The 22457-nt window shown below is 38.7% G+C and overlaps 1 protein-coding gene across 4 annotated transcripts in view; it reads left to right on the top strand.

The window, feature by feature from the left end:
• fam131bb (family with sequence similarity 131 member Bb) overlaps window positions 1–21411 on the top strand; it is a 63808-nt gene extending 42397 nt beyond the window's left edge. For 2 of the 4 annotated variants that reach the window (XM_055163751.1, XM_055163750.1), the window contains exons 2-9: window positions 446–483; window positions 6261–6296; window positions 8182–8284; window positions 12363–12578; window positions 14879–15019; window positions 16615–16952; window positions 17273–17533; window positions 17751–21411. In XM_055163751.1, coding sequence (XP_055019726.1) covers window positions 8188–8284; window positions 12363–12578; window positions 14879–15019; window positions 16615–16952; window positions 17273–17533; window positions 17751–17960 — 1263 coding nt within the window. In that variant the 5' untranslated portion in view covers window positions 446–483; window positions 6261–6296; window positions 8182–8187 and the 3' untranslated portion in view covers window positions 17961–21411. The remainder of the gene's footprint in view (window positions 1–445; window positions 484–6260; window positions 6297–8181; window positions 8285–12362; window positions 12579–14878; window positions 15020–16614; window positions 16953–17272; window positions 17534–17750) is intronic. The other 2 variants (XM_055163749.1, XM_055163752.1) reach the window with 1 other exon arrangement.
• The last annotated feature ends 1046 nt before the right edge of the window (window positions 21412–22457 follow it).

Genomic DNA, 22457 nt, shown 5'->3' with positions numbered 1-22457 from the left:
GCTGGCCTTGTACATTGCAAAAATATGAGGGGTGAAATGTGACTTAAATCCAAAAGAAACTAAAGTCAAGTACAAATTTTAAAAAACATGCTTGATATATCTTTTCTGCAGTGGAGTCACATTCGCAGGACAGTAATAAAACATTCCTGAATCGCTTTAAAATGATCTTGAGCTGTATCACAAGTATAAGAGACTAGACCATATGATATATAAAAGAAAGTACTATGATTTAATGTTGAAAACCCCATTTGAGAGAGTGTTTTTTATAATCATATTAATATCAGAATCTGTTTTGAGTATTGAGTATCGAGTAATTTTCCTTAGTATCGAAATCTTGTTTGAAATGTTTAATAGTTATGGCATTATAACCAGTTAAATGCTGTATAATATCCATGTTTTGAATCAAATCAACATTTTAACACTTGTCTTGTGTTTTGTCTTCCAGCGGCAGATGGCGTGCCAGTCCAGAAGGATGGAGAGCAGGTCAGTGTTTAACAGCCACACACAGATGGCGTTTTTCCAAAGTGGACCGGACTTTGGAAAAATGGCATTCCCCAGCGGCACTCCACTCCCGGGGGGAATGTTACTGCTGCTTTAAGTCCTGCTCCGTGTGAGGAAACTACATGTGTCCAGTGTGGAGTACACAGTTTTATAGAGTAGCCAGCTCCATGTGAACCCCAGTCTGCTCAACACTGTTTCACAATGAGATAAACACTCACCCATTCTTTTGACTCATTGCTTGATGCTTAATTTCCATATCACTGCAAAAAAAACAACAACTCTACAATGGTTTAAAATGACTTGAATTCACAATATAAATCTGAATTTTTATATATTTGGTTAGATACTATTGCTAATTGGAGCCTAGTTTAGTAATGATGTAGATTTGATCCCAGTTTTTTCCTGGTTTAGTTCCAGTTTTACTTCAAAATTGTGACATGCTGTGATGTTTTATGGGTAGTGCTTTATTTTACAGCTCAGTAATAGCATGGTAATGATGTGGAAATAGCAACAGTAATGGTAACTCTGTGTCATTATAGTTAATAGTAGTAATTACATGGTAGAACAGGACACATCTGTAATTCCACTGTATTTAGTTTTATTAAGACTAAACCAAACCCAGTATTTTCATAATTGTTATACGGAAATGGGGTTAGAAAATACCTATATCGGAGTTACTAAATTTCCCTCCTATTACCATTTATCTTAAAATTATAAGGTAAAATCTGCCAATGGGGTAAGACCAATTTTCTTAACTAAATGGCTAAGAATGGAAAAGCAGTGTATTGGTAACTAACAAGTGAGAAACAACTTAAAACAAGTCAAAAGTCAACCAAAAAAATGCAAAAACTACTGAAATTACGATAATATTGTGATTCAAGTCATTTTAATTCATGAAGATAATTCCTTTTTGCAGTGTTCGAATCATCTCTTTCTATTAGCCATGTTCTCTCTCTTTGCTTTCGCCTATAATTTCCTTTCCTTTTTTTCCTGGTTAACTGATCTGTGCCACTGAAGACACAGGAGAGGCGACCATTTTGGACGCAAATACACAGAACTCAGCTTTTCCTCCAAATGCACCGTGGACGATCATTTATTTATGCATCGTGCCCCAGAATGCCCTTCAACTGGAAAATACCAAGAATGCACACACAACCATTTTGAGTACTGTAAAAATAACATACAAGACTTTAATGGCTTGAGTTCTGCGTTTAAACTTAATTAGTTTAAGTTGATCCAAAGTAAGTTTTCTTTTTTATTATTTTCTTGAACCATTTTTCCATATAATAAAGTAAAAAGTGTGTTGCCCCAGTACAGATACACTAATATATTGTAAAATCAAAATCAGACCGCTGTGTTTATTATGTTTATTTGTATTTATTTTGACCTCCATTAGCTGTGGAAGTACCGCTATTCTCACTGGAGTCATTGTCTTTTATGAGGCTTTTACATACATAATTTACATCATAATAGCAAAAGATATATAAATACAAACACATAACAATAAAAAAACAGACAAACACAAACACACCCTGGATCTACTTCATAATGATGTTATTAGGTGCTGTCTGTGTCTAATTATTACTTGTTTTTATCATCCGCAAAGTAATGTTGGTGCGTTGTAATATTATGTGGCATTGGAGCTGTACAATGCCCAGTTAAAGGGACAGTTCAGAATTTTGGACATAGGGCCTCATTTCCTAGTGAGTCAGAGTGTTGGAGACATGTGGAGACACTTTTTAAAATATTCCATCCAGTCCTTGTATTTGCAGAGGTCGCTGGCGCTAGGTTAGTGCATGTCAACGGCCATAGTTATCCTGCCACTAAACACTCCACAAAACACCTGAAGCAAATCTATTATTACACCAGATTGTCGATGTAAATGTCTGTGTCGATAGAATAATGTTTGAAATAAAACTAACCTTGCATCTCATGAATCGTCTCATGCTGAGGGACTATTTTCTCATATATCAGTCCGCCACTGCCAAGTTTTCTATCGGGAAGTACAAGTCGCTGCTGCTGCTCAGACATAAATCCTTCAAGTGCAAGGCTGGTTTTACTTCTAAAATTATTCTATCGACACAGACATTTACATCAACAGTTTGGAGTAATAATAGATTTTCTTCGGGTGTTTTGTGGAGTGGGTAATACTGTTTTTAGTGGCAGGATAACTATGGCCATTGACATGCACTAGTCTAGCACCAGCGACCTCTGAAAATACAAGGACTGGATGGAATATTTTAAAAAGTGTCTCCACATTTCTCTCTGGCTCACTAGGAAATGAGATCCTATGTCCAAAATTCCAAACTGTCCCTTTAATAGCGGAGTACAAAATGTACAGCAGTAATAGCCAAACAACAGCAACAAGAATTAATGAAACTATAGGCTGAAAGCATGGATCAGAAGATTTAATCTAAACAAAGCAAGTCAAAGCAAGATTCATATTTTAAATTCAAGCTCTTCTTACAGATCTGTTGTTTTTGCAGTGTGTGAGTCAGGGTTATATGAAAGCGCATAGGAAAAGCTGCTTTAAGGGCCGCAGCTTTACCAGCCGACTGTGTTAAACCTGTCAATGCATGCACTGACTGCCGTGGAGGGAGAGGAGCAGAAATGTGAGGGTGTGATGGAGGGAGCGAGGGAAAGAGAGAAGGAATGGATGTGTGCATAGAGTAGAATTACAAGAAAAAGACTGAAAAGGAGAACAGGAATAGAAAGAGGGAGGCTTTTATTGATTAACATGGGCGATCTGGAGAGAGTGTGATGAGATATGCTACCTGCTTTTTCACTATGGAGTAAGATTAGATTACACAGTCTGTACATTGCACACAAGTAAACAATTTAACGTAATACAGGAATCGTTGGAGCGGTTATGAAGATAAAGTTCTGAATGGATATGAGGAGACGAGGATGAGAGAACAAGGTTATACAATTAGCTCAGGGAGGGTTCACACTTGCTCATGTAGATTTGGTTTAGTCCTGTTCCTGTTCTAGTTCTGGTTTTTGTACTGGGTTAATGCTGTGTCCTCTCAGAATGACGTAATCTCAGAGTTCAACGTTAGACGCCCGTTCCACTGGAAAAACAATGACCAGTACATGACAGTAAAGATTCAGTAAAGTAATAAATACCGCAAAAGTGCTCGTATCAGCCAAAAGAGGATTAAATTAGTTAAGTTAGTTTAGTAACCTGGACATAGTTACTACATTAACAGTTAATAAAGCAACATTTGAGAGTTAGTTTCTGCTTTTGTTTACATTAACACTGTTATTAGTTATTACCGTATTTTTCTGACTATAAATTGCACTTTTTTTTCATGGTTTGGGAGGTCCTGCAACTTATACTCTGGTGCGACTTATAGTACGAGAAATACTGTAGTTATTATTAATTATTTTTTATTTTATTTTTTATAATTGTATTATTGATTTTATTATTTAATTGTTGTGTTTTTTATTTTATTATTTATGTATTTATTATTATGTATTTATTTGATTATTATATTTTTATATTATTTTCATTAGATTTTTTTTTTTTTTTAGATGCTGTAGTTTTTAGTTTAGTCCCAATTTTTGATATGATGTGTGATGAAAATAACTGGATTAATTGAATCAAATCTGGAATGTATATATCCATAATCTGTAATGACGATAGCAGACTGCAGTTTACTTTACATTACAGTAATCGCCACTTGCTTAGCTCCTTGGAAATGTTACTGCTTTGTCTAGAATGTTCCACAGTATGGCTTTAAACATATCTATCTTACAGCTATTCGATTGCTAAAAAAAAATACATTGAAAAACTAGATGAGCAAAGTCACCTCGCCAAAGATCTGACCTATAACTTGGTTTGGTAACGTGACATCATCTTCTAGTTTCCATTAAGATAAGTTTAATGCTCTGGAACCAAAGCAATAATAATAATAATAAGATGAAGAACTTTTAAAAACAATGTGTACAAAGTGCCGTACAAGCCACAAAGAACAAAACAAAAAGCATAAAAATTGCAAATAGGCATACAAAAGCATACAAAAACAGACAATGATGCAAACAATTCAATTAATTACAATAAATAAATAAAAAGAAATAGAATAATTGGAAATAAGGAATAAAATCAAGCTAAAACCAGTTAAAGAAAGGCCAAATATAAAATAAAAATGGGTCTGAAGAAGTGATTTAACTAAAGTAATACCATCATTTCCATAGAGACAAGCAGTTGGCGGAACCTGGAACAGAAAAGTTACACAGTGCACCTTTAAAGCGGTGATGTTAAGCAGTTATCAGTAGTAAACGTAGCGGAGTGTTGTTGTTGTCCAGATAGATAGACAGACCGATAGTTTATTGATCTCATTGAAAATTCAAAGTGGACACAGTTTCTTTTTAAACCCGTGGATGAAATTGTTTTTTATTTTTGCCATGAGATAAATTTTGCTGTCCGCCTTGGATGTGTAAATCATCAGTGTGTGTCCTTGGGTTAGTGTGTGTCAGTGAGGCTGATAGAGAGGCAGAGGCTAGAGCTTATCGCCTCAGTCACGCCCATAACACACACACATTTGTAGTACGACATCCACAGCCCCCACTGTAACCCCAACCCCCACAATCAGCTCATTAAAAATTCACGAGAAAATGAATATCTGTGAGGTACAACCATTTATATTTATCTTATTTTGAGTTTTTGTTTTGTTTTTGTTCATTTGTTTGACTTCGATTTTGACGTCATTAAAATCGTAAGAAATGTTTTCAATATGTTTACGTCAATCCAGATTGCCTGAAGTAGAGAAAGATTATTTTCATTTTTTAATACCGCACTGTCGAACTTTCTTGGCAAACAGTAAAAGATCAATTGAAACAAGCAGAAAGATTGCAAAGTACACTTTAAATTGAAGTATTTTTTTCTAACATTGGTTTGAGTTGGAGTCTGTTTATTGTCCAAATACGAATTCTGAAATCAAATCACTGCAAAAAAAACAAACAATGTCGAAGTAAGTTAAAATGACTTAAATTAAGAATATTTTACTTTATTTAAGTCGATTCAACTTGACAAATAAAATTATCTGTAAATGGAATAAGTGTGTTTTTTGTAATTCAAGCAACATTTGATTTTGTTTCTTATTTTAAGTGTAAAAAGTTGTTGTTTTACTTATTTTAAGTGCAGCAAAATGTATTTTCATATTTTAAGTACAAAAAGTCTTGTTCCACTGGCAGATAATTTTACTTGTCAAGTGAAATTTACTCAAATCATCATAAAACTTTCTTAATTCAAGTCATCCTAGCTTGGCTAGATTTTAGTTTTTGCTTTGCAGTTGTTGACTATTTCAGTCATTTTCTTGTGTTAAAAGAAGTGAAATAATTAAGACCTGCAAAATAATACAATTTTAGACAAGAGCTCAAATTATGATGAATATTTCAGTTCCGTTTTCAGTAACAGATATTTTTTGTAGTGCGTTATCCTTGCTTTTCTCACATTTCTCTAACCAATGTGAACTAATCCCTCAAATCCCTCATCCGTAGCATAGTCACAGCTCTGCGCGAAGCTAATCTAAACTGATCCTGGTTTTAAATCGCCTTGTCATTTTGCTTCTTGACTGGAAAATCCTGAGTATCTGTCTCTTCTTCTCTTCCCTATTCGTTTCCTTTGCATGTCTAATGTGAAACTACGCCCCCTTCTGGCCTCTCTCTCCTCATCTCGTGCCATTGTGCGGCTCCATGCACGTGATCTTTGGCTCTGTCTTACTCTTTCCAACCCCATCCCTATTTCTCTCCCTCAGCATGGACGTTCAGAGTTTTCATGGGAAGGAATCAATGTAAGTGTTGTGGCATCGTTCCTTCATCTATAGCTCACCTCGTTTATTTGTGTTTTATTTATTCACTGCAAAAATGTGTGTCTCTGCAGATACAAAGATTGAATTGAGTGTTTTAATCTTGCTGTGAGTAGGTTTTAAATCAGTTTATGAAAGTCAAATAAAGGGCTTCATCTGCACAACAAAATTACCAGCTCTTTTGGCTAACCTGATCAGCATGTTTTTGAGGGAGACCGGAGAATCCAATGGACACCCACACAACTCTACACAGAAAGCCCTTGTACTGGGAATTGAACATATAACTTCATGCCATAAACCCTCAATCACCATGTCTCACTCTTGAAGCAACAAAATATGTTTAAAGAAATACCCTTATTGTGTTTTAGGCCAGACAAGTCTCTCAAAGTGCGACACTGTAGTCATGATTCATTCACTTCCAGTTCAGTGGTGGCTGGTTACTTCAGTAGCCACTAGGGATGTAACAATAGCCAAAATATCGCTATATCGTATCATCAACGTTCTCACAATAATATCGTGGGCCATCACAATATATTGAATTACAAGTCTCTTTTCTTAAATTAAGAGTTATGGTGCAGCAATGGCTAAAAAAGACAGAGGGAACTACACAGACCATGATCCTTTGCTCCATTTCAGTGCAGACTACAAGAAGAAATAGCAGTTCTAAGCACTTTTAAGTCTTAGTTCTTTGGATTAAGTCTTTAAGTCAAGGCATTTTAAGAGGAAAGAGTAACATATTAACAGTTTTGTTCGCCTCCACAAAATATCGTAATATACATGGTACCGTGAGATGTTTATTGTGAAAATATTGTGTAAATATAGTAAGAGATTTGGATATTGTTACATCCCTATTCGTGAGCCTCACCACCATATTGTGACCTTTCCTAGCCAGACTGGAGCCACCTAGTGCCTCTGCTCAATTTCATTTCTCTCCAGCGACTAGGTCAGGAATCAAAATACACTAGACGGTTCCCAAAAACCCCAGAAGTGCAAGTTCAGGCACCAGCCAATCAGCGAAGAGCCATACATTCTGTGTTGTCAACGATTCCCGAGATCAAGGATTTAAAGCCAGAATAAAGAGAATGTTTGGTGAATTTCATCAAGAGGAAAGACGTTATTGTCCTTCTTCCTACGGGATTTGGGAAAAGCTTAATATACCAGTTAGCCCCGTTAGTGGTGCATTACATACGTGACTACGAAATAGCAGCGATTGGTTAAATGATAAAAAGTACCTGGCTACCGTCGAGTGAACGAATTCTAACACTGTGAGGTCAGACGATTTCACTTCGTAGAAATCGTCTAGAACTTTCCCACGATATCGCAGTAAATATCGTACCATGAGGCTCATACCGTGATGATATCGTATCGTGAGACTTGGATATCGTTACACCCCTTGTAGCCACAGCTGCCCTGGGATAGACTGATGGAAATGACGCTGCCAATCTGCGCCACCACAAAGTTAAGACTACTCAAAACAAGATACATACTCTGAACTGAAGTTGTTTTAAGACATGTGTAGATATGCCTTTTTGCAGTGTTTATTGTTGATTTGAGTCACCCTTTTAGCTTCGGGCTCTACCCTCTCTCACCCCACCACTCCTGCTTTGCAACTCTTTCAGTTCCAGTTTGCCATAGTCGTAGTGTTAGTTAGCACAAGTTTACTACCACAAAAGCAAAAATGGGGTAGCTATAGATACAAATATTTTGTGTCACAATGTATTAACCCTTGCATCTACGTCACCTCTCTTCACTCACCTGTCACTCTCTCTCTTTTGAACACGCCTCAATGTGGTCACATGCTCCGTCACTCCTCCTCCGCTCCTCCACTCTCTCCATCCCTTGTTTTTTTTTCTCCTTTCTTCCTTTTTAGCTCTCTATGGAGGACACTACGTCGATCCTGCCTCGGTTGAAGAGGAACTCAAACGCGTATGGGATCGGGGCATTAGCTAAGTCCTCTCTGTCAGGTGTGTCAGGTGTGTGTCTGTCCTGTAAAATGGTAAAACGACCCCATGTTGGCCCAGTGCTCTGCGGGGCATCCGGGTCAGCATGGTACCCGAAAATGGGTTCCCCTCCCCCCTTCAAAATCACTTCCTCTTCACACGCTAAAACCCCTCGTCAATGGCTCGTTTTAGAGTCATTGATGTAACAGAATTCAGCCTGGAATAACATAGCAGTGGTTCTCAAACTGTCGTATCCGAACCATTTGTAGATCTTAGGACTTAGTTCATGGTAAAAGTCCTGCAGTTAGTTTGAACAAGGTTTAGATCTGAACCATGTTAAAACCTTCCTTAAATCCTAACTTAAACGGACAAATTTAAATTACTACGAGCATTCAGAGCTTTCATTTCACTCTCCCATGATTATCTATGAGGGGAGTCATAGAAACATGGTCACATTTGTAACTATAATTCCATGTTAGTTTATTCTTAGTTTAGACCAGGTTTAGATTTAGTTTCAAGCAGTTTCAAGAATTTAAAGGTGCTCTGTGTAACTTTTCTGGTCGAGTGTCCTCCACCTGCTTGTCTCATAAAAATGTGACTGCCTTGCCGGGAATGTTCCACAGTACGGCATTAAACTTATCTTGCATTTATTCAATTCCAGCCTTCTCTATTGCTCAAAAATAATAACGTCACTTGCTTGGACATAAATACGTTTAATTCTAGACTGTGGAGCAATTCAAATAACAGCACCATGAAACAAGCAGGTTGCAGAGTCTCCACCGGAAAAGTTACATGGTGAACCTTTAAAAGTAGGAGTTTGAAAAGGCTTAACAAGTTTGAGAATCACTGAGCTCAAACGCACCACATTGTCACACAGCTTGTTGCTCTGATAAAGGTGAGTGTAGTTTCATGTTGCGTGTGAACTGTTATGTGCAGTTCTAGTCTTCGTCTTCGTGTCCTTAAACAGTACTAGTTCGTATGTTGTGCCGACTCGAGTGCAGTGTAGTGAAGTGCTTTTGTTTTTGCAGTATTTTTGTGCAGTACAGTTTAGTGCAGTCTACTGGTGCTGTGGTGAAACTGACGCTGCAAAAAACAAATATCTCTAGATTGGTTAAAATGACTTGAATTCAGAATGTGTATCTTAATTTTAGACTCTTTTTTAACTAGTTTAGATTTATTTATTGCATCTTATACACTTTAAACTCTAACAAATCAAGTACACTTAAAGTTGGGAAACCTTAGAAGAACGTAAGTACATTGCTTATCTCTATTTTATGATGTTTGATGATTATGATGTCTTCTGAAATGTAGAAAGTAGTAAAAATAAAGATAAAAACAGGTGTGTTCAATTGGTAGCGTAATTTACTGAACAAATCCAAGTAAATTTAAATCACTATCTGCAATATCTATATATATTGCTTACTATTTTTACTACTTGAATCAATTCAGCATATTAATCTTAGAGTTTTTTTTTCTAGTTTAGATTTATTTACTTGTTACTCTATATAGTGACTTATTTCAGCGGATCTTATTTTCCATTGGGATAAGAAAATTGCACCATTGGCAGCTTTACTTTTAAAAGTCAAGATAAACGATCTGGAAACCAGTTAATATGAAAAATCTGAGTTCAAGTCATTTTAATCCATGCAGATATTCCTTTTCTGCAGCGTTGTCCCATAATTTATTCCTATAATTTATTCATAAATCTCATCTCCATGCGCCGCCATCAGAGAGAATCAAGCATGCAGGGATTTACAGTATGTCATCGGCAGTTGGCCTCAAAACATATGGAGGATGGTTCCACTGAATATGGCAATGTAGCAGAAAATTTATTCTAGTTTATGTTTGCATAGGCGCTTTATTTTGCCTGCAGGGAAACTTGTCCTCTGCATTTGACCCATTCGTTAACGCCACTGGGGAAAACCTCTCGAGAGCAGTGAGGCCGCAGTGAAGCCTCGTGACCCATCAGACCTTGAGCTATAGGTTTATGATCAGGAGCTGGTGGATTAGCTAATTGTGCACATTTTGGTTAAAGGGCAAAAATCGACAACTTCGTACAGACACAGGAAAAGCAGGCAAACCCTACACAAAGGTTAAGTTAAGGTTACGGCGTGAGGGAAATTCATTCTCTGCATTTGAGCCATACTTCATCCATTGCCGCTGGAGCAACCTGTCAAGAACAGAGAGTTACGGCGTCACACCTCTCAGGCACACATCTTCAGATCTTGCAATTGTAGTTTTGGTCAGGACTATCGTAGCTGGAGGATTTTACTTATCGAGCACACACTGAGACACGCATGCAAACTCTGCCCGGTCCAGGAGCTGAAACCGGAGCTTTGCGACGAAGCGTGAGGGCCGCTCAGATATAGCAGACGGCATTGTGATATAGGATATATGATGTTTCGTATCCAGTGCCGTTTAGAGGCAGAGGACTGAGCACTATCATGTCAATAAGCCAACCTCTCATTATTCATGCCACTCGGACACCTCACCCCAATTAACCTGTCCTCTCCCATGGTGCACCTTTGTCAGAGGAGATGCATTCATTCTCCTGCTCCATCCCCAACAGTCGAAACAGGAAAGGATTATGTTTACCACGCAAGCACCACCTCAGCAGCTTTAGGCATTTAGCTGTTTTTATACACACGCTGCTAAAATACATATCTATGCTTAAAATGACTTATGTTAATATAGTTTTTTGGATTAGTCTGGCTTTATTTACCAATAAAAGTCTTGAATCTTTAACTGAATTTCACAAGTTTTGAAAATAATTTGACTTTTCAGAATATAAATATGCTAAAATTGCAGTGTGACAGTTCTGAATTTTGGACATAGGATCTTATTTCCTAGTTATCCAGAGTGTTGGAGATGTGTGAAGACACTTTTTAAAATATTCCATCCAGTCCTTGTATTTGCAGAGGTCACTGGTGCTAGGCTAGTGCATGTCAATGGCCATAGTTATCCTGCCGCTAAAAACACCCACTTACCCACTCCACAAAATACCCGAAGCAAATCTATTATTACACCAGACTGTCAATGTAAATGTCTGTGTTGATAGAATAATGTTTGAAATAAATCTAACCTTGCATCGCATGAATCGTCGCATGTTGAGGGACTATTTTCTCATATATCAGTCCGCTGTTGCCAAGCTTTCTATCAGGAAGTACAACTCACTGCTGCTGCTCAGACATAAATCCCTCAAATTCAAGGTTGGTTTAACTTCTAAAATTATTCTATCAACACAGACATTCACATCGACAGTCTGGTATAATAATAGATTTGCTTCGGGTGTTTTGTGGAGTGGGTAGTGGCAGGATAACTATGACCATTGACATGCACTAGCCTAGCACCAGTGACCTCTGCAAATACAAGGACTGGATGGAATATTTTAAAAAGTGTCTCCACATGTCTCCAACACTCTGGATAACTAGGAAATGACGTCCTATGTCCAAAATTCCGGACTGTTCCTTTTAATGCTGCTAATGTTAATGAATTACTTGGAAACAAGATTAAACAACACTACAATTAGAAACCTACTTTTTTTACTAGCAAAGTAAACTAGTATAAAAACTAGAAAAGTTGCACAGTGTTTCTCACAGGTTTTTACTGAGACTAACGTGACACAGGCGATCTCTGTGTCAGATTACATTTTATTGGATACAGTTTGTATAGAATAAATCTCTATTGTCTCTGCTCATCAAAAAAAAGCTTGTTTTTAGTCTGTGGGGGTAAAAATTTTACAATGGGGGGGCTGCTACTCTAATGAGAAACACTGAATTACATTTTTCAGTGTAGAAAGTAAAAGTTTTCAGTGTCAGTGATATAAACTATTCAAAATTACTCACGACTAAATTATGATTACTGTTATGAACTGAAGGGATTTTAGATATAATTTTTCTTGCAGTCTATTTAGAACAAACTAGCAGAAAGCAAAAACAAATCCACCAAACCACTCCCTCATTTCCACCACGCTGAATTCACATCGCGATACCACATTCTCTCCATCACCTCCACCTCCTCTCTCCCACTCGCTCCTCTTACTCCCTCCTGTTTCTCTGCGTAATATACTGCTGTGTCTTCCTTTCCTTTGGGCGACACTCACCTATAACAGGAGTCACCCGCTCGATGAAGGAGAGGGTGACCAAGCCCACAGCCATGGCTCAGGGCCGCGTCGCGCACATGATCGAGTGGCAGAACTGGGGCATGACGACGGTGGGGGGTCCACAGTCCCGCATCAGCACCAAGGAGCAGGAGAAGGCTCGGCGGCTTGAGAACGATGCGTACAGCGATCTGAGCGACGGAGAGAAGGAAGCACGCTTTGCTGCAGGTCAGTCCCATCAGGTTCATTTGGTTTTCTGATCATTTATTTTAACAGATTTTTTTTTCAGACCAAGTTTTAACTTGTTTTCATGCTTGACTGTTTCAATTGCACACTAGCGGTCTTTTTCAGAATGAATGTCGCATGATGTTGCTTCGACGTTAAAAGGTTTAAAGGTGCATTGAGTAACTTTTTTGGCGGAGGGTCCATCACCTACTTGTTTCTATAGATATGTCATTTCTCTGCCTAGATTGTTCCAAAGTATGACATTAAACAGCTACCTTACATTTAGTCAGTTACAGGTGGTTTTATACATAGAAAAACAGGTATTCTGACTGTGAGTGGGATCACCTCTTCGCAGATCTGACCTATAACCTGGTCTGGTTTGGTCTCCAAGAAGATAGAAAGGTTTAATTAAACACTGTGAAACATTACAAACAAAGCAATAACATTTACATGGAGAAAAGCATTTGATGGACCCTCCCTCAGAAAAGTTACACACATGCTCTCCTAAAAGTAACACGATGCACCTTTAAGTCAGACTGCAGATGGTGCTGTCGTCCTCCCTTCACCAGTTGGAAGACAGCGCCAAAACCGGTTTAAATCAGCTGCCCAGACAGGTCACGGTAGCATTACGCAGTATGAAAACAAACTAACATTGGCCTGAAAAAAAATCTATTAGAATAAATTGCTGCAGATCATTGTGATGTTATACACTTTTTTACAGAGGGATGTTACTCTCCTCAAACTGAAATGACACAAAAGCTGCTGTTAAAGGGCCACTAAACACCAAAATTGCTTTTTTTCTACTGATTAGCTGTGTAAATGGGTCTAAAATAGAAATGTATACCTATTCCCTGGTCTTATTTTGGCATTTTAGTGGATATTTGTAAAAAATCCATATCTCTAATGGCCTCTTTGGGATCAACTATGACCACTACATTTGAAATTTTGGGTTGGAGTAATAGTCTCCAATGAGTCAGATGCAGGTTATTATGTTACGAACACAGTCACTGGCATCTAAGGGTCCTACATTAGGAGCCCCTCTCAGCCCCGCCCCTACCTGGCACTGCTGGTCTCTGCGATGTCCCGCTGTGTCTGGAGAAAATGGAAATGTCGTGATGCGAGCACAAATGTCCACTCTGTTTCAAAGTCTGGAGCGCCATGTTGGATTGTTGTGGCTGTCAGTCAGCTGTCAATCCAGAGCCCACCTCACACCCGCTCCACCAGCCCCGCCCACTCTGGAGGATGTTTCAGATTTTACTTAGGATCAGAGTAAAGCTTCGGGATAGTGTTTAATGGCTCTTTACGCTGCACAGGAGCTTTGTTTGAGTCATTTATTACAATTATATTTTGGTCTATGTGGTCAAGTTGCTTCTCACGTATAAATAAAGTTATATTGAGTTGAAAATATACTGCACAAATTGTTCTCTACAATATCTAAAACATGACATGAATTAAAAGTACATTATGTCATTTATCTAGTGGAAGATCTGCCATTAGCTTGTCTTCATGGAGTTGTTATTGCTTTGCCTACCTTCCAAAATATGGCATTAAACCAATTTAATGTCACACTATGGAACAATCCAGACAAAGTATTTACATCTCCAGCATGAAAATATAACTTGATCTGACTAGTGTTTATTTTTTTAAATCTTTATTAGCTGTATCAACACACATACAGCCACTGAGCAGGACACTGTTAGTTCTGCTTGTGTGAGTGGTGGTTGTTTGGCCTGTCTCATTAACAAATTTTTAATCACGGTATATTGCTGCAGAGGAACATTGCAATAAATTATAATATTGACACTACAATAGCAATAAAGCAAGATAATTCCAGTAAACCATTATTTGAATAGACAGTCTCATTAAAAGGCCTCAGCAGAAGCAAATAAATACCAGAATGAAGCAATAATTAGCCATAGAAGTAATTTATTCACCTCTCTCCAGCTTATATCTTACGTTATTACATAAAAATAAGAAAAATCTTCCCACTATTGCAAAGAAAATGTACACATCATAAATACTGAGTCCCAAAATATACTATTCCTGCTTTCATATGTTGAACGATAACTTAATATTATAATTATTGTGACAGGCCCAGTGGCTGTAGGACCCCAGGGCAGATGTTGTAGCAGAACCAAAACAAAACAATAAAAAAATGTGTCTGAGCTTCTGAAATGAAGATGAATATTCTCAATTCAAGCCATTTTACCTCATGTTGATGCACTGTATGTCATTTGTTCTGTTGCTTGTGCTGTTGCTATGTTACCGCGCTCCTCTCTGTGACCTTTCATTTATTATCCTAGGCATCTTGCAGCAGTTTGCAATTTCTGAAGCAACGCTCTTGGCCTGGTCGTCTATGGATGGAGAGAGCCCAAGGTCTGGGTCTAACCAGGGCAGCGTGGCACATCTGAGCGAGGTCAACCAGGAGAGCATCACCAGCAGAGGTAAGGACAACTAGAGGTCAAACGTATCCATGAGTTTCACAATGACGAATATTAAGACCATTGCCATAGTGATTTTGCCTGAGATCCATAATATACACTTCCCTCCGTCCGTACATATACGTCAGTTTAGGAAAAAAGTAAGGAAAAAATGTCACACGATGCTGAAAAACATGGCAGATTTATGCAGAATCAAAGAGCAAAGCATTAAACTCTGCTAATCTGAGGTGACAGAAATGTGATTTTATTTGTAAATGATGGATGACCAATGAGCTCCTTCATTTCACATGCGTCACTGAAATAATCTAATCTGATTACACGGCCATATTTGGTTCTGGCTCTTGACGCAATGGAGGGCGTGCTTTACCATATCCATCTGAATAAAAAATACAGAAAGATAGCAAATTGGGATTATCATTTTAAAACTAAATATTACATCTTTTGACTGATTTTTCCAATCTTTTTTGCATACATATATGTTTCTAAAATGCTGTACTGATTATTTCAATTGAAGGCATTTTTGTACAGTCCATAAACACAATATAACTCAAAATTGACTTAACCAATAGAAAGTTAGAATATTAAACAATGAAGAAGTCATTGTCAGTATAACGTCAATAGAAACAGCAGCAACAAGCAGATTGATTGATGACATTAACATAATAAAAGCTGCCCAAACTACTTGGTGAGCCGTACAAATTAAGATGTTAGACATTTATTAGAAAAGAGTCTATCAGTTAAAACAATAAAATAAGTTAATACAGACTGTCAAATATTTAAAGATGCAGCAAATCATCTTGGCTTTGAATCCCGGATTAGACAGTTTGCTGAATGTCTCCTCCCTACTCGTCCCCCTTTTTTCCACCTGTCATGCCCAATGATGACCAAAAATGTGAAAATAAAAAAGACAAGACGGCACTGCTGAGTTGAAAACCAGAGAGTAGAGGTAATTTTCAAACAGATGTGCCCGGTGCTGATCTAAGTGTAGCATTAGCAGAATCACATATGTGTCTTTGTAATGAGGACACACTGTTCCATTTCGTGTGGCTGCAGGATACTCATTATTCATCTCAATGAAACTAAAAGACACTGCATCTGTTTCAATTGTCAGTTTGAAATATGTTTTTAATACATTTCCCTACATTAGTGTTAATCTCTAGTTCTTTGACATTAAATGTACTGCATTTGTGATTTTAAAAAGCCTTGGATTGTGCTTTATTGTGTCTCTACAAGCTATTAAGTTTTATTTAACCATTAGCATAAAATTATTGCATTTTTACAGTAAGGTAGCTGTGTTAAGTGTTTACTGGCTTAGTTTACTCTTCCCTGGAGAACACTACTGAGTTGCCTGAGGTGTTGAAGTGTGTCAAGCTCAAATGTTCACAATGTATATTTCTGTTATAAAACTTGCTAAGGTGCAAAGATATCATTTTATTTAGCCTCCAGTCAAACTCACTAACAGAACAAATGTGATCAAAGTCAGAATATAAAGTAGATTTTGTGCATTCAACAGCCTGGAACAGTGTAAGTGCTGAACGCTTCAGTCAGAGCTGTTACAGCACATACAGCTCTAACTCTGCTCTCTCTCTGTGTTTCAGATCAGATCCTGCAGCACACGGCCGCAGAGGTCTGGCCACACTCGTACGTCTCACAGGGACATTACTGCCTGTCATCCTCTGAGGCCTGGGACCCCATCAGCTCGAATCCCTCCGCTGTGACGTCCCCCCCGCCAGGCTCCTTCGTCATGGGGTCTGAGGTGACGTCCCCTCCTCCCGGCTCCTTCGTCATGGGGCCTGAGGGCTACGATGGCCAGGCCGCTCACTTCCTGCAGCAGCAGCAGCAGCAGTTCAACCTGCAGCAGCAGAGCCAGCTCCAGCAGCTGCAGCAGCTCCAGCACTACCAGCAACAGCAGCTGCTGCAGTACCAGCAACAACAGGTGGGGGCGCTAAGCACAGATGGATGACCTTAATCACAAGAAACCTGTGAGCGTACTCACTGTTGCTGCGAGCTGCTCCAAAGGCATTCATCTTTAAAGTCTCTGAGCCTGCACCCACATAGTGCTGATGTGAAGATTCTCTGCACAAAGCTCTTCTCATGTGCTACGTTGTTTACACCACCACATGTTTAAACATCAACAGTTTCTTCTCTACACATCCATTCATGTTTACCTGTTTGTGCATCCTCACATGTAGCCTCAGCTCTGATCTGATCTTTCTTCTTCTTTTCTTTCTGATCCTGTGAAATCCATGTGAGTAGTTGCAAAGCGCCAACCACTCGTTACAAGCGACGCCCAACAGCACCATCCACAGCCTGGTGCACCAGGTTCACCCCCCGCTGGTGGACCTGTGGAACACGGGGCAGATGGAGGCGTACCAGGCGGAGGCGGGGGGCTACATGGGGGTGTCGGCTGTGGTGGAACCCGGCTTGTGCGCACCCTCGGGGGATGAGATGGTGGGGAGTGTGGGCAGTGAACATTCTCCGCTGCTGGAGCAGCAAGAGGAAGAGGAGGAGGTCAAGGTAAGGTCAACACGTGCTCAGCTTACATAAAATAATGATATGAGCTGTGGAACAGTGAAGCAGAGGCGCTATAAATCATTATTACGTTTTCCACATACATATATATATATACATACGTGGTTTTCACATATGTAAGGCTACATGGTAATGTTCTGTTGTGTGTAAATGATCTTTTGTCAGCAGCTGCTCTGTCTGATGAAAGGCCTGTGTTTTTCAGGAAGAAGAGGTGACACTGTGCATGGAGCAGGAGACCGCAACACTGACCCCGCCCACACAACAAGGGGACGCCTCGGGGGGCAGTAGTCCGGGACAACCGCCGTGCGAGCCAATCACAGAGCGGCAGGCCTGTGATGTCAACGCGCTCAGTCAAACACAGGAGCAGGAGCCAGAGGGGGAGGGGCCAGCCGCGGCTATGCCAACCAACTGAAGTCAACTGTCAAGAGACTCCTTTTTACGAACTGACCTGGGAGCTGAAAGAAGCATAGTAACATCATATATATCTATTATTCTGTTCCGTTTCAGGTTCAAACTCAGTCCATTGGTCATGGGGGGGGAGGGACATTGACTGCGAGTCAATAGAAATGATGCAAAGGACTCCTCTTTGTTTGTACGCCTTACATCCCAAAGGAACCGAGCGGCAGCAGACTGTGGCATCTCCATCAGGGAATCAAACTCCCATTCGATCCAGAGGAGGTCCTGGAACATGCATGCTTTTATGAAGACAAAAAAACCCTGTCACATCCTCCAATAATAACAAACCACTATAGGACATTATAATAAGAATAATTTTCTAATAAAGCGATAAAATTAATACAAAGAAAAATACGTGTATAATACAATTTTAATGTTTTCCATTGGGAGAACTAAACTCTGTTTACAGCTTATCCACATATTAGATAGTGTTTAATCAAATTATTATCCCAGACAAAAGATAAAGGATTCTCCAACAGACCCAAACTTCTCCCAGTGTAATGAGACTGCGCCGTGTGTTTCAGTGAAATGCACCAGAGGATTAGTGGCACCAGGAGGCCTCCTGCACTGGCACTGCACACATGAGCTTTGTGCTTCCTACTGTTTGTCTGTGTGTATGCATGTTCTACTATGGAGTACCTGTCCTATACAGCACTGTATAGACTTTGCACTGAACCATAGTGAGCTGGTGGACTGGGGGCTGTAACGAGGAGCAGGGGGAGGAGAGGGAAGATAGGGAGCGGAGGATTTTATGGAGAGAATTATGAGGAAGTAAAGACAGAGCTGCATAAGCAAATCTTTTTTTGCACTGATGCAATCCAACAGATCAGAGGCTGCCTTTGGACTGTTGTTACCACCCATCACTCGAAAGCTTTCCACTCCACCACAACCAAAACGAGCCACTTAACAACATGAACCCTCAGACGCTTTTCAAGGACAGAGCTGCGAAATCTCAAGACAATAACTACTATTTGAATGTACTGGAGGCCAGAGGGCAGTACATATTTTTAATCACCCATTGAAGGAGGAGAGTTCAAAGAAGATGGTTGGAAAGAAACAGTTTTCACTTTCAGATTCAGCGCTGGTTAAACTTACACCTCCACTGTCTTGACACACAAACACATGCAAAACATTTATCTAAATTGTAACCAGCAATAGGCAGACTACACTGGGTAATTGCCTGTGTGAGCTGTCATATAAGTGTACATAAAGAATCGCCTCTTAAGAGCTGTTCAATTGCTGTTTGATTTCTTACATCACATTTTATCTTTCATTTCCACAATTTCATTTTTGTTTGCGCCACAATCCACACACAAAAGGAGATGGGTGAATGTCGATGCTGTAAATAAAGCAATTACCCGATGAAACTATTGGCGACAACTTGAAGAAAGATTTTGGTTTTTATTTTGAAAGGGACAACAGTATCAGGGACCAGAACAGAAGACTTTTAAACTGAAAAGTAGATCGGTGTCTTCCTGCTCATCGCGATTACTGTGAAGCAGCGACTGAAGTGTGAAAGTTAATACAGTAATATGAAACGGAAGTGTTTTTATTTTATTTTTTTTTATTCTTTAAGGAGCTATGTTTGATGGACAATGGACTTTTGTGCATGATCCACTTGAAAATCATACAGCCATCTTTATCATTGCTTTCAGTTGGGGAGCACGACCTCCTCTCACTCCAATGATTGTGTGAGGAACTTTTAAGATAAAACAAAAACTGTTTATTGACTTGAATGAATTTATTTATGAATTGCTTCTTTATGCAATGTTGGAACAATGTTTATTTTTATACTTGACTTGTTGAAATCTGAAGTCTAAGTTGGCGTTGGTGTCAGGCTTGTAAAGCACTCTTGTTTTATTCTGGTTTTGAGCACTTTACACGGATGATTTTTACAGTACAACGGGCCTGGTAGTTCTACATTTAAACATTCTGTAAAAAAGAAATATCAAACATGGGTTAAAATGACTTGAACTTAGAATATTGATCTTCATTTGAGTAGTTTAAGTAGACTTTGTATTGAAACATCACCCCTTTCTCTGTAACTGCTGCTAATAGGATCCACGTAAAACGTCCGTATTAACCCACTCTACATGATTCTGGTGTTTATTGTTGCTATTTCGCTATTTTGTCCATAAATCAATTTATATGGAACTCGGATCCAAATTCACTCTTGTAACTGCCCGTTTCAGTGAGCTTCATTTGACTGGAGCTGAACACTATAGATGATCTCACACTCCCTTAGTCCACTTCTTTATTTTTAATCTTTTTTTTCCAGATAATTTGCATAATTTCTTGCATAAATTCATTCACTCCTCATTCACTTGATATTGGTAAGCTATTTCTGTAACCACAGCTGCCCTGAAGTAGTGTGACAGAAGTTGTGGCTGCCAGTCTGCGACCTTCAGCCCATCTGACCACCACCAATCCCTCACACAAACACATACCACTTTCATGCAAGTTGGTGAAGTGTCTCGCAAAAGGACACAACAATGTCTAGATATATGTCTGGATAAACTGTTAACTTTTGGGTGAGTGGGCAAATGCTTTAACCATTTAACAAATTCACTTAAATGTCCTAGTTTATGTAACATGTTCCATTACATTTCTCACTGGTTTAAAAGTTAACCCCACAAATATGCAACAAACCATTTGGATCAAGATATAAGCCAACATAGCAGCTGCATTCCCCCCCAGTCCCTGATGGTTCACATGTAGGACTCTCTTAGGAACCTTTGGCAAGTACTTGTTTCTAGTTATTGCAAATTTGCAGCATATCCACATTTCTATTTTTTATTTTTTTTTTGCTATAGTCAAATTAATAATCTCAACTTAATTTATGATTTACTTAAAGGCAAAAACACACACTAAACATTTTTTTATATACGTCTATAGAAATTCAGGTGTTAAGGGGTTACCAAATCTCCCACTGGGGTTGTGAAAAATTCTCACTCCTTAATAACAAAATAAATACTGAAACAAGCCATTAACATCCAGAAACAAGTATAAGTATCTACGTTCAACGAGTAAGTTTGTCAGAACTACTCAAAACAAGATCCATATTTTTAATTCAAGTCGTCAAGTCATTTTAACTACTACATAGTCTTTTTTACTGTGTAACTAAAGAAGCCCTGCGCTGACACCGGCAGATGACACAAATCCAGGGCTCAAAACTGCAAACAGAATGTCTTTACACAACGGCACACCTTTGTTTATCTACATTTAATTTTTAGGAAGAAGAAAATGTGAAACCTTGTACAAAGTGAATCCTTTCGGGCATGAACGCCTCGGGGAGCAGTTTCTTTTTGTCATTGAGATTTATGGATTTGCTGCTGAAAAAAAAAAACCTGGATGTTTTATGAGTAAATACACTGCAACAATATCTACATGAGATAAAATGATTTGCATTCGTCAGCTGAATTTTACCGATTTAAACTTTTTTTTAAAAATGTAGTTACATATTGGACCTAAATGATTTATCTTGTATATCTGAGGTATTTTAAAGGTGCACTTTGTTACTTTTTGTCTCCATGGAGATAGTATTGCTATGCCTGAAATCCTCAACAGTAAAACAAAACTCTAAAATAAGCTAAACCATTTAGTTTAGTTTAGTTTAGAGTTTTGTTTAGTCTCTCGTAACTATCTCTCTATAATGTTGGAGACAAGCAGGCCAAGTTACAGGTCAGATCTATGGAGAGGCGGCTAAGAATGCATATTTTTAAATAATAAATAAAGGTCCTATATTACTCAAAATAGACTCTTGTGAGCTGTGTGTTATAATGCTGCTGTTACTCCACAAAAAACATATGTGGAGTTGTGTTTTGTTTCATGATTAATCTGCCTACATCTCCAGACCTCAAAATGCTCTGTTCCACCTTGTGATGTCATGTAGTGGTAGTTTTCAAGGTAACAGCTCCTTTTACCTTTTCTCATTAGAGATTGGCAATTCTACATCTGAAATAATCCAAATTATTCTAGTGAAGGTGTATGGACATTGAAGAGGAGCACTTCTTGTATTACAACATGACATCACAAGGTGCAACAGAGTGCTTTCTGTTTGAGAGAAGAACTCAACCTAAATATGCAGGGTTTGTGTGTTAAACAAAACACAACTCCAGGTTTGTTTGTGATGAAGAAACAACATTATAACAGAGATGAGAAAATCACATAATATATATATTTTTTTTAATGTTGTGCAGACCCTCCCCCAGAAGTTACATACTGCACCTTTAAGTAATTGGTCCTTATTTCAAGCTAAATTATCTGCATTTGGGATAAGGATAAATGGCATCCACTAACCCAAAATCTTTGGTTCAATTTCACTCTAGCCATTGAGCAAGACACTTCACCCAACTTGCATATATATTGCCGTCAATTGTAGGTGATAGTTAGAGTCCAGATGGCACCACTCGAAAGCCTCACTTCTGCCAGTCAACCCCAAGGCAGCTGTGAC

Source organism: Boleophthalmus pectinirostris, unplaced genomic scaffold (genome assembly GCF_026225935.1).
Source record: "Boleophthalmus pectinirostris isolate CB_2022bp ecotype Guang Dong unplaced genomic scaffold, ASM2622593v1 HiC_scaffold_6, whole genome shotgun sequence".
In the NCBI taxonomy this organism is placed as follows: Eukaryota; Metazoa; Chordata; class Actinopteri; order Gobiiformes; family Gobiidae; genus Boleophthalmus; species Boleophthalmus pectinirostris.
This window is presented reverse-complemented; position numbering and strand designations above follow the sequence as displayed.